A 13,104-nucleotide genomic window follows, 5' to 3' on the forward strand; every position below is an offset into this window, starting at 1 on the left:
AATAAACATATTTGGTATTGCCATGTGCGTAAATCTCCGAACTATCAAAATATAATGTTAATGATACCGTACGGTGAACGGCGTAAATGTAAAAAAAATTTAAAAAGTCCAAAAATGCAGCTTTTTTGTCACATTAAATATTAATAGAAAATTATATAAGTTTTATATATGCAAATGTGGTATCGATAAAAAGTTCAGGTGACGGCGTAAAAAATTAACCCTCATTCCGCCCTATATACGGAAAAATGAAAAAGTTATAGGTGGTCAAATTAGGGTGATTTTAGATTACTGATTTTGTACAAAAAGATTTAAATTTTTTTTTTTAAGCGGTACAAAAATATAAAAGTATCTAGCCATGGGTATCATTTTAATCGTATTGACCCACAGAAAAAAGAACACACGTCATTTTTACCGTAAATTGTACAGTGTGAAAACGAAACCCTCCAAAATGTGCAAAATTGTAGTTTTCATTTAAATTTCTTCCCTAAAAAAAATATTTTTTTGGGTTCGCCGTACATTTTATGGTAAAATTAGAGATTTCATTACAAAGTACAATTGGTCAGGCAAAAAAACAAGCCCTTATATGAGTCTGTAGATGGAAATATGAAAGAGATACGGATTTTAGAAGGCGATGAGGAAAAAACGAAAATGCAAAAATGAAATTGGCCTGGTCCTTGAGGTGAAAATGGGCTTGGTCCTTAAGGGGTTAATCGTATGGACCTACAGAATAATGATAAGTTGTAATTTTTACCAAAAATTGCACTACGTAAAAACAGAAACTTTTGGTTTTTTTTTGCCGTAGATTTTGTGGTGAAATAATTGATGTCATTACAAAGTAAAATTGGTGGTGCAAAAAACAAGCCCTCATATGGGTCTGTAGGCGAAAAAACTGAAAGCATTATGATTTTAGAAGGTGAGGAGGAAAAAACGAAAGTGAAAAAATGAAAATACCCTGAGTACTTATAGGGGGAAAAATAATTACATTTCTGTATAAAAACTAGTGCAGAGGATCAGATTCCAGCTTTCCTTCTTCATAAGGCCTTTTTTTTTTATTTTTTAAATGAAAGCTGAAATCTGATTGGTTGCTGTCGGGCACAAGTTCTCATAAATATCTTCCTATTACTGGAAATAGCGTTTTTTATTTTTTTATTATTATTTATTTACGCCCCGATCACATGACTGGTGACGTCATGCGCATACACATCGTCAGCGTAAGTCTGCCGAATGTGAAACCCCGGACACAGCCATGGAGTTCTGCAACCAACCTTTACTAGCGCTGCTGATCTCTCATTGGTTCGCTACGGGCAAGCCTCCTGTGTTTGTGGGCGTGGCCCGTCTCTGGTTGGCTCGTCCGGGTTAGGTTGTCTTGCCAGGTTTTTGCCGGTTGCATCAGCTGCTCCAGTGAACCGGGTAGTAGTGACAGGGATGTCGGAGAACGTGGCGGCCAAAATGGAGAATCTGAACCTCAATCAGGTAAAAGGGGGGAAAAAAAAAAATTGGAGGCTGGTGATTGGGTAGAGAGGAGCACGTGTGTGATGGCTGTGCTGTAGGGGAACACGAGGTCCTGTATAGATGTGGGGGTGATCACAGCGTGAGGGGGTAGAAGTTAGTGGAGACGCCCTTTAAATTTAGCTCAATGGTGCAGAGCGAGAAGATTTGCGTTGCTTCCCTCTTTACATCAGTGTCTCCCAGCCACTGTGCCTATAGCTGTTGTGAAACTACAACTCCCAGCATGCCCGGACAGCCAATGGCTGTCCGGGCATGCTGGGAGTTGTAGTTTTGCAACAGCTGGAGGCACCCTGGTTGGGAAACTTGGATGCTGTGGCCAACGTTGTCCTCACCATCCACTTTTAAAAAAAAAATCAACTGGTGCCAGAAAGTTAAACAAATTTGTAGTTAACTTCTATTTAAAAATCTGAATCCTTCCAGTACTTATCAGCTGCTGTCTACTACAGGGGAAGTTCTTTTCTTTATGGATTTCTTTTCTGTCTGACCACAGTGCTCTCTGCTGACACTTCTGTCCATGTCAGGAACAGGAGAAAATCCCCATACAAACCAATCCTACTCTGGACAGTTCCTGATATGGACAGAAGTGTCAGCAGAGAGCACTGTGGTCAGACTGGAAAGAACTACACAACTTCCTGTGGCGAATACAGCAGCTGATAAGTACTGGAAGGATTAAGATTTTTTTAATAGAAGTAATTTACAAGTCTGTTTACCTTTCTGGCACCAGTTCCAGTGGAGTTCTCCTTTAAAGAGCCAGGATCGGTCCTTACGATTACGATACCCAATTTATATTGGGGTCCCGTAGAATGTGGAGCACTGATCAGTGTTATTGGCGCTCCATTAGTGCAGGCTACTGAGGCTGCCTGCACTACTGGAGCACTGATCGGATGGGACGAAGGCAAGTAGGTACCCTCTGCCCCTCCTCTGAGCTGATCAGGACCCTGTGATTTTGCCACAGTGTTCCCGATCAGCTAGCCCCTTTGTAACATGCACCCCTCTTTGATAAATATGGGGGAAGTCACATGGTGTACACCCAGGCAATCATTGTGTGGCTGTGTGCAGTCATTCCACCTGCCTTTTTTCTTCTCTTTGCTGTGTTTTGGCTTATTTACAAAAAAATTATCATTAAAGGGGTACTCCGCCCGTAGACATCTTATCCCCTATCCAAAGGATATGGGATAAGATGTCTGATCGCTGGGGACCCCCGGGATCTCTGCTGCAGCACCCCTCTGTCATTACTACACAGAGCAAACTCGCTCTTTGCGTAATGATGGGTGATGCAGTGGCCGGAGCATCGTTACAACACGGCCGCCACGCCCCCTCCCATAGACTTCTATTGTGGGGGCGGGCCGTGACGTCACCATGCTCCGGCCCCTGTATCGCCGGTCATTACGCAAAGAGCGAGTTTGCTCTGTGCTGTAATGATAGTGGGGTGCTGCACCCGAGATCCCGGGGGTCCCCAGCGGCAGGACCCCCGGCGATCAGACATCTTATCCCCTATCCTTTGGATAGGAGATAAGATGTCTAGGGGCGGAGTACCCCTTTAAGGCACACAGACACAATAATTTCGCACAAAAGAAAAATCCTCTCACAACTTGCTGTAGGATGGCACTTTTTTTAAGGCAGGGCAGATGTGGTAAGTATTTCCTTTTATTTTTTTTTTCTTGCCAAATGTGTCTATTTGAAAATAACGCAAATTTGTTTTGCACAAATGATCCAAATTATAGCCAAAAAAGTAGCAGGGTTGCATTTATTAACCCCCCCCCCCCCCTTGATGTACACAGAAAATGATAAATTCTCCCAAAAGTATATTAGAAAGTTACATAACTCTTCGGTGTACAGAGCTTAAAGGGGTAAGGTAATTACCGATAACGCCCAAAATCGTGAATATGGGCCGATAATATCAACCAAACCGATAATCGGTCGATCCCTAGCATGAAGGTTGTGGGTGCCCGTCATCTAGCACGGAGCGGAGTTCGCGGGGGGGCCCATTGCCTGGACCCCCTCGATCAGACATCTTCAGCTCTATCCTTTGGATAGGGGATAAGATGTTTAGGGCTAGAGTACCCCTTTAAAGTGTACCTATAAAAAAAAAATATATATATATACTTTTGACATGTTCTAGCTAGTGGCATAGCTTGTTTTTTCTCAACTCTATGTCTGTGGAGACATGTCAAAATTATTATTATTATTTTTAATTGACAGATACACCTTAAAGGGGTACTCTGCCCCTAGATAAAGGATAGGTGATAAGCATCCCAGACATCCGGTGCACGGAGCGAAATTTTCTCTGTGCCAGATGACTGGCAATGCGGAGGCTCGTGAGGTCACAGCCGCGCCCCCTCAATGCTAGTCTATGGAAGGGGGTGTGACTTAGTGCTGGGCGGTATACCGGTTCATACCGAATACCGAAATTTTTGTCCTGCACAATATGAAGTTTTCCCATACCGCAATACTGGTTGGGCCCCTCCCCCTCGGGAATGAATGATCAACCCAGCGCAGCGCTGTCCCTACATCGGGGAACTAATTATATGTGACCCACGAGTGCTGTTCTGCTTCTCCCCCCCCCCCCCCCCCCCACAAATAATTATCAGCCCAGCGCTGCGCTAATCACCTGTCACCCTGCTCTCCTCGTCCTCCTTTTTGTTGCGGGCCACCGGCATTGGAACTCTGTACTGTACGCTGTAAGCCGGCTTCTTACATGACCGTGCGCTCAACCTATCACCGGCTGAGGCGGGACATCGCTGTGGCCGGGAGAAGCAGAACAGCTCTAGCGGGTCACATGATTTGGGGGGGGGGGGTAGAAATACCATTATATACCGTGGAACTGCCATAAGTTACAGAAATACAGTGATACACTTTTTTTGGTCATACTGCCGTCACGCCTCCTCCAATACACTTGCATTGAGGGGGCGTGGCTATGACGTTATGAGCCTCTGGCGCTGCACCCGACGCTCTAAACAAACGCCAGGTGCATCAGGGAGATCGCGGGGGTCTCCAGCGGCGCGACCCCACGATCAGACATCTTATCCCCTATCCTTTGGACAGGGGATAAGATGTCTAGGGGCGGAGCACCCCTTTAAGAGTACGCTCACATGTAGCACATCAGCAGAAGGTTTCCTGTAGCTGAAATTTCACTTTCATATTATCTTGCTACCCATTGGCTTCAATGCGCTACCTGTGACCCTACCCTAAAGAAGTGTTCGGGGATTTTTTTTGTTTTTCTATAGTGCAGCATAAGCTTTTACTAGTGAACAATGTAGAGCTTCTTGTCTATGCCTTTTTTTCTTACCTCTATTTGCTGATGTGGCAGGCATGGGATAGGCTTTATTGCACAATGATGTGGGTTGTGTAATTCAGCCTACATTTCCCATTAATCTTCTGGCTTTGGGTGGGGCGTTTGATCATTGCAGCTGGTCATCTTATCAGGCTGCTGATGCTGGAGAACCCCTAGATGAACTCATTAGCCTGATAAGTGGGCAGGGAGATCACGGGGGTCTCCAGCGGCGTGACCCCGTGATCAGATATCTTATCCCCTATCCTTTGGATAGGGAATAAGATGTCTAGGGGCGGAGTACCCCTTTAAGAGTACGCTCACATGTAGAACATCAGCAGAAGGTTTCCTGTAGCTGAAATTTCACTTTCGTATTATGTTGCTACCCGTTGGCTTCAATGTGCTACCTGTGACCCTACCCTAAAGAAGTATTCGGGGATATTTTTTTTTGCTTCAATAGTGCAGCATAAGCTATTACTAGTGAACAATTTAGAGCTTCTTGTCTATGCCTTTTTTCTTACCTCTATTTGCTGATGTTGCAGGCATGGGATAGGCTTTATTTTAGTTTACAAGTGCACAATGATGTGGGTTGTGTAATGCAGCCTACATTTCTCATAAATCTTCTGACTTTGTGTAATGCAGCCTACATTTCTCATGAATCTTCTGGCTTTGGGTGGGACGTTTGATCATTGCAGCTGGTCATCTTATCAGGCTGCTGATGCTGGAGGACCCCTAGATGAACTCTTTAGCCTCATAAGTGGGTTGAGGTCAGTTCACACTGTGCAGTTTTCATGCGTTTTTAAGAGAAATATTTCCATGAGGAGAATGTGGCACAATTGAGGTGTTTTGTGAAGATTTGAAATTTTTTGATTGTGTTCACGCTAGGGATCGACCGATATCGATTTTTTTTTTAGGGCCGATACCGATACTCTGGGGAGGTTAGGGCTGATAGCCGATAACTTATACCGATATTCCGGTATAAGTTATCGGCTATTTATCTATCCCCCCCGCGACACCACTGCAGATCATTGATTTAAAGCGGGCACTTTAAATCAATGAACTGCAGCGGCTTTTGCGGTGCCAGAGACCGCCGCCGACACCCACTTTTCTCCCCCTGCCTGTCCTGGAGTCCTCTTGAGTCATATCACCCCAACCGTGACCGCACCCTCCACCGCACTGCACCCCCCCACCACATCGCCACGGCCATAAACCGCCGCTGCCCCATTGCCTCCCCCATTCCCGGTTTTATAATTACCGTATATACTCGAGTATAACCCGACCCGAGTATAAGCCGAGACCCCTAATTTCAACCCAAAATCCCAGGAAAAGTTATTGACTCGAGTATAAGCCTAGGGTGGGAAATACATCATCCCCCCCCTGTCATCATCCAGACCCGTCATTAACATCCTCATCATCATCACCGCCTGTCATCATCCAGACCCTCATCATCATCACCTGTCATCATCCCCTTGTCATCATCCCACACATCCCCCCTTCATCATCCCCTTGTCATCATCCCACACATCCCCCCTTCATCATCCCCTTGTCATCATCCCACACATCCCCCCCTTCATCATCCCCTTGTCATCATCCCACACATCCCCCCTTCATCATCCCCTTGTCATCATCCCACACATCCCCCCTTCATCATCCCCTTGTCATCATCCCACACATCCCCCCTTCATCATCCCCTTGTCATCATCCCACACATCCCCCCTTCATCATCCCCTTGTCATCATCCCACACATCCCCCCTTCATCATCCCCTTGTCATCATCCCACACATCCCCCCTTCATCATCCCCTTGTCATCATCCCACACATCCCCTTGTCATCATCCCACACATCCCCCCTTCATCATCCCCTTGTCATCATCCCCACCCCCCTTCATCATCCCCTTGTCATCATCCCCACCCCCCTTCATCATCCCCTTGTCATCATCCCCACCCCCCTTCATCATCCCCTTGTCATCATCCCCTTGTCATCATCCCCACCCCCCTTCATCATCCCCTTGTCATCATCCCCACCCCCCTTCATCATCCCCTTGTAATCATCCCACACACCCCCTGTCATCATCCCCACCCCCCTTCATCATCCCCTTATCATCCCACCCCCCCCTTCATCATCCTCTTGTCATCATCCCACACCCCTTCATCATCCCCTTATCATCCCACCCCCCCTTCATCATCCTCTTCTCATCATCCGCCCTCAGTGGTCTTCAACCTGCGGACCTCCAGAGGTTTCAAAACTACAACTCCCAGCAAGCCTGGGCAGCCATCGGCTGTCCGGGCTTGCTGGGAGTTGTAGTTTTGAAACCTCCGGAGGTCCGCAGGTTGAAGACCACTGCGGCCTTCAACATCATCCAGCCCCCTCTCACCCCCTTTTAGTTCTGAGTACTCACCTCCGCTCGGCGCTGGTCCGGTCCTGCAGGACTGTCCGGTGAGGAGGTGGTCCGGTGGGATAGTGGTTCCGGGCTGCTATCTTCACCGGGGGCGCCTCTTCTCCGCGCTTCCGGCCCGGAATAGAGGCGTTGCCTTGACAATGACGCAGAAGTACGTTGGCAATGAACGTACCTCTGCGTCGTTGTCAAGGCAACGTGACTATTCTGGGGCCGGGCCCGAAGCGCTTAGAAGAGGCCTCCCCGGTGAAGATAGCAGCCCGGAACCACTATCCCACCGGACCACCTCCTCACCGGACAGTCCTGCAGGACCGGACCAGCGCCGAGCGGAGGTGAGTACTCAGAACTAAAGGGGGGTGAGAGGGGGCTGGATGATGTTGAAGGCCGCAGTGGTCTTCAACCTGCGGACCTCCGGAGATTTCAAAACTACAACTCCCAGCAAGCCCGGACAGCCGATGGCTGCCCGGGATTGCTGGGAGTTGTAGTTTTGAAACCTCTGGAGGTCCGTAGGTTGAAGACCACTGCGGGTGGGGGAGTTCACTCGAGTATAAGCCGAGGGGGGTGTATATACTCGGCTTATACTCGCGTATATACGGTACCTGTTCCCGGGGTCCACGCTACTTCTGGCTCTGGTGGCGTCCTCCTGAGCTGTCACTGTGCTCACTGACGGTGACGTCGCATTGAGGACGTCACTTGTCATTGCGCAGCGCACAGCGTAACACATGACACTGCAGGAGCCAGGACCCCGGCCCCCGGGAACAGATAATTATAAAACCGGGAATGGGGGAGGCAATGGGGCAACGGCGATCTCTGGCCGGGGTGGTGCGGTGGGGGGTGCGGCGCGGTGCGGGGGTTGGGGCATTATCAGATTATCGGCAAAGTAATTGCCGATACCGATACCGTCCAAAATCGTGAATATCGGCCGATAATATCGGCCAAACCGATAATCGGACGATCCCTAGTTCACACTTTGGACTTCTGCATTTTTGCATCGATTTTCTAAAGTTGGAGTACAAATGACACCGTGTGCAGAGGAAAAGTCAACCAGTTGCCCATAGCAACCAATCAGTTTGCTTCTTTCATTTTTGAAAAGGCCTCTGAAAAATGAAAGAAGCGATCTGTTTGGTTGCTATGGGCAACTGCTCAGGGTTTCCTCAGGACAGGTCTTGATAATTTTCCCCTCCTATGTTTCAGTTCTGCACCATTCTAAAGACCAAGACCAATCCTTGCCAGCCTATGACTTGCCACAGCTGGGAGTTTGCCACAACTGCACCCAGTCCGTGCCGTGAAACATTTTACCGGCGCCGATACAGTGTACCAAACTCTCAGCGCCGAAGAGAGATTTGCGCTTCTAGTGTAAACCCTTTAGACTCTTGCTATGTCTCTGCGGCCTATGGGATTTTCTATTTTTCTAATATACTTTTGTCGCCGCGGTCAGAGACTTCCGGCTCTGTGTTGATTCGTCCTGTGTCATTGTTTGCGCTTCCTGTCGCTCGCTGTTTCACCCAATGTGCCCTCCAGATCTCCGTCACGGTTGTTATTTGCTTTTCTTTTCTCTTTATTTTTTTTCTTTGTTTTTCCACCTACTCGCGATAAGACTCTTTGCCCGTTTCAGTGTTTCACATATTGTAGTTATCCCCCCTAGCCCAGTGTTTCCCAGCCCGGGTGCCACCAGCTCTTGCAAAACTACAACTCCCAGCATGCCCGGACAGCCAACGGCAGTCCGGGCATGCTGAGAGTTGTAGTTTTCAGGGGTGTGGAAGTGTAATAAAAATAAAAAAAAACTACATGCCGATATTATCGGGCGATAATCACGATTTTGGGCAGTATCGGTATCGGCCCCAACCCCCTCCCCGACCCACCGCACCGAGATCACCCCCCCAACCCGCCGCACCGCGTCGCACCCCCCACCGTAGTACTGGGCGGTATACCGGTATGGATTTTTGCCCATACCGCTATACCAGTCGGGCCCCTCCCCCACCCTCCGAGTAAATAAAAAAAATTAAACTTACCCGTAATGGGGGTGGTCCGGGCCACCCTTCCTTCCTGTAGTGTCCGGCGGCATTCCGGGTGGAGGGTGAACCGGTCCAGGCTGTCCTTCTCCGGGGGTCATCTTCTCCACTCCGGGCAGGCTCCGGCCTAGTACGCTGCATAGACGCCGCTATGCCGTGACGTCAGGTGCGTCGCTGCGCACGGGCGTCACTGCGCAGCGGCGTCTATGCTGCGTTACTAGGCCGGAGCCTGCCCGGAGTGGAGAAGATGACTCCCGGAGAAGGACAGCCCGGACCGGTTCACCCTCCACCCGGAATGCCGCCGGACACTACAGGAAGGAAGGATGGCCCGGACCACCCTGACAGGTAGGGGGAGAGAAGCGGGTGGTAGCGGCGGCAGCCTATGGCACCGCAAAAGCCACTGCAGTGCATTAATTTAAAGCGCCCACTTTAAAGCAATGATCTGTCGTGGGGGGGATAAATAGCCGATAACTTATACCGGAATATCGGTATAAGTTATCGGCTATCGGCCCTAACCTCCACCGATTATCGGTATCGGCCCTAAAAAAACGATATCGGTCGATCCCTAGTCCACGGGACTAAAATGGAGCAAAATCTACTTGTCCCTCATGACGATCCACTTGTCCGGGCCAATTTTCGCTTTTACACTCTCGTTCTTTCCTCTACGCCCTATAATAGCCATAACTGCCTACTATAATGATACCTGTTTTTTATTTTTCAATAACACATTCTCCGAACCCCCCAAAAAAAAAAAAAAAATAAAATAAAAAAAAAAAAAAAAAAAAAAATATATATATATATCATATATCGGTGAAGTGAAATTGAAATAGTAAAAGATAATTTTGCTAATTTCTACGCCATTTACCTTGTGGTTGAGATAACATGTTGTTTTGATACTTTAGGCGCCTGGTTACAGCAATACCAGATTTGTACAGTTTCTGTAATGTTTTACTAATTAAAAAAAAATTCAGAACTGTTTCGAATTTTTTTAGTTGCAATTTTTTGACCCCTGTAGCTTTTTTTTTTTTTTTCCACATACCAGGCTGCATGAGGGCTAATTTTTTGCGCCATAATCAGTTTTTTGTATCGGTACCATTTTGGTATTGATCTGACTTTTTAATCGCATGTTAATGTTTTTATATAGGACAAGGGGGTGATTTGAACTTTTAACATGGAAGGGGTTAATGTGGGTCTTTTAAACTTTTATTAAAACTTATTTTTTTTTTATATACACTTTATTAGACTGTTAGGAGGAATCATTAGATTCCTCATACAGATCAAAAGAGTTCTATTGAACTCCATTGATCTGTGTGCTCTGCGATCCATTGATAGTCTAGTCCAGCCAGGCTCTATCAATGACAGAGCCACGGGACAGCAGGGAACAGAGGTAAGCCCTCCGGCTACCTCTATAGTGGATCTCCCCTCCGCGATCACGCTGCCTCTGCAAAATGAAAGAAGCCATCTGATTGGTTGCTATGGGCAACACAGCAACGTTTCATCTCGACAGGTTTTCAAAAATCTTCCCCAGTGAGTAGAGCAGTGGCCGAGCATGCTCAGTGCTGCTCCATTTATCGGGCAGGTCGAGATCGATGGGGGTCCGACTGCGGGACCCCCACCTATAAGCTGGTTGTCAGGATAGGGGATAACACCTCAGCCCGTCATGCTGTTCTCTACTCGTCCTATTCCAGTCTCAGGACATTATATCATGTGTATAATTATATTTTTATGCTTCTTATCATTTCATATTATCGTTTTGTATTTTTCAGGCAAATTCGGAAGGCGGTAAACAAAAAGAGGGCGGTAAGAAGAAGAGCAAGGAGGGAGCTGGTGGCGGACGGCCTGAAGTAAGCAGTCACTGTCTTAGGAGTTTTTTTTTTTAATGGAGTTGTCCCTTCCTGACAGTCAATTTCCATATGTGTTATGACAACACAGAAACTTCATTAACCCCTTAAGGACAATGGACGTACTCCTACGCCCCCGTTTCCGAGTCCTTAAGGACCGAGGACGTAGGAGTACGTCCTGTCCTTTCCCGGCCCCCTGCCGCTAGCCGGAGGGGAGCCGGTGCCCGATGCCTGCTGAAATCGTTCAGCAGGCATCGCGGCATATCGCCCAGGGGGGTCATTATGTCCCCCCATGTCGGCGATGGCCGCAGATCGCTGGACAATTCAGTCCAGCGATCTGCGGCGATTCCGGGTCAATCGGGTCTCCAGTGACCCGGTGACCCGGAATTACTGGCTGATCGGGGCCGTCAGAGACGGCCCCGAACAGGCATAGCCAGCAGGAGTGAGGTGGCACTGGTGCCACCTCACGATCGCCCTAATTCGTCGGCCGGATTACCGGCCGACCAATCAGGGCGCCTGCTGCGGGTGTCACTCCCGCACCCGCTCCGCCCCTCTTCCGGAGGACGTGAGCGGGTGCGGGACGTGCACCCCTGGTGCTGGGGACCCCGATCCCCGGCGTTAATGTTGGGATCGGGGCCCCAGGAGCGGCGGCGGCGGCGAGGGACAGCCTTCGATGGAGCAGCAGCAGGAGGTAAGTTACAGCCTCCTGCTGTTGCTTAGCAACAGCTCCCAGCATGCAATATGGGCATGCTGGGAGCTGTAGTTATGCAACAGGAGGAGGCAGACCACCACAACTCCCAGCATGCACTTATGGGCATGCTGGGACTTATGGTTTTGCAACAGCTGGAGGCACATTCTTTCTATGGAAAAGTGTACCTTCAGCTGTTGTGTAACTACAACTCCCAGCTTGCACAAACAGCTTAAGTGCATGCTGGGAGTTGTAGTGGTGCATCTGCTGGTTGCATAACTACAACTCCCAGCATGCCCGTTGGCTGTCGGTGACTGCTGAGAGTTGTAGTTTTGCAACAGCTGAAGGCACACTGAGTTAAGTAGCAAACCAGTGTGTCTCCAGCTGTTGCATAACTACAATCCCCAGCATCCCCAGCCAAAGTAGTATGCCTCCGGCTGTTGCATAACTACAACACCCAGCATGCCCTTCCGCTGTCCGTACATGCTGGGGGTTGTAGCTTTTGCAACAGCTGAAGGCACACTGGTTGCAAAACACTGAGTTTGTTACCAAACTCAGTGTTTCACAACCAGTGTGCCTCCAGCTGTTGCAAAACTACAACTCCCAGCATGCACTGATAGACCGTACATGCTGGGAGTTGTAGTTTTGCAACAGCTGGATGTTCAACCCCCCCAATGTGAACGTACAGGATAGACTCACATGGGCGGAGGATTACAGTAAGTATCCGGCTGCAAGTTTGAGCTGAGGCAAATTTTCTGCCGCTGCTCAAATTGCCAGCGAGAAACTACTGTGAACCCCCCGCCCGTGCGACTGTACCCTAAAAACACTACACTACACTAACACACAATAAAAAGTAAAAAACACTACATATACACATACCCCTACACAGCCCCCCTCCCCTCCCCAATAAAAATGAAAAACGTCTGGTACGCCACTGTTTCCAAAACGGAGCCTCCAGCTGTTGCAAAACAACTACTCCCAGTATTACCAGATAGCCACTGACTGTCCAGGCATGCTGGGACTTTTACAACAGCTGGAGGCACCCTATTTGGGAATCACTGGCGTAGAATACCCATATGTCCACCCCTATGCAATCCCTAATTTAGGCCTCAAATGCGCATGGCGCTCTCACTTTGGAGCCCTGTCGTATTTCAAGGCAACAGTTTAGGGTCACATATGGGGTATCGCCGTACTCGGGAGAAATTGTGTTACAAATTATGGGGGGTATTTTCTGCTATTACCCTTTTTAAAAATCAAAAATTTGTGGGAAACCAACATTTTAGGTAAAATTTTTTTTTTTTTTTACATATGCAAAAGTTGTGAATCACCTGTGGGGTATTAAGGTTCACATTACCCCTTGTTATGTTCCCCGAGGGGTCTAGTTTCC

At 48.3% G+C, this 13,104-nt stretch overlaps 1 protein-coding gene across 2 annotated transcripts in view; it reads left to right on the forward strand.

Annotated features, from left to right (window-relative positions):
- The first annotated feature begins 1,253 nt into the window (after positions 1–1,253).
- TARS1 (threonyl-tRNA synthetase 1) overlaps positions 1,254–13,104 on the forward strand; it is a 74,867-nt gene continuing 63,016 nt past the window's right edge. Inside the window, exons 1-2 of one of the 2 annotated variants that reach the window (XM_056545354.1) lie at positions 1,254–1,473; positions 10,955–11,032. In XM_056545354.1, coding sequence (XP_056401329.1) covers positions 1,426–1,473; positions 10,955–11,032 — 126 coding nt within the window. In that variant the 5' untranslated portion in view covers positions 1,254–1,425. Of the gene's footprint in view, positions 1,474–8,404; positions 8,533–10,954; positions 11,033–13,104 lie in introns of those variants that run through there. The other variant, XM_056545345.1, reaches the window with a different exon arrangement.

Source organism: Hyla sarda, chromosome 1 (assembly GCF_029499605.1).
Source record: "Hyla sarda isolate aHylSar1 chromosome 1, aHylSar1.hap1, whole genome shotgun sequence".
In the NCBI taxonomy this organism is placed as follows: domain Eukaryota; kingdom Metazoa; phylum Chordata; class Amphibia; order Anura; family Hylidae; genus Hyla; species Hyla sarda.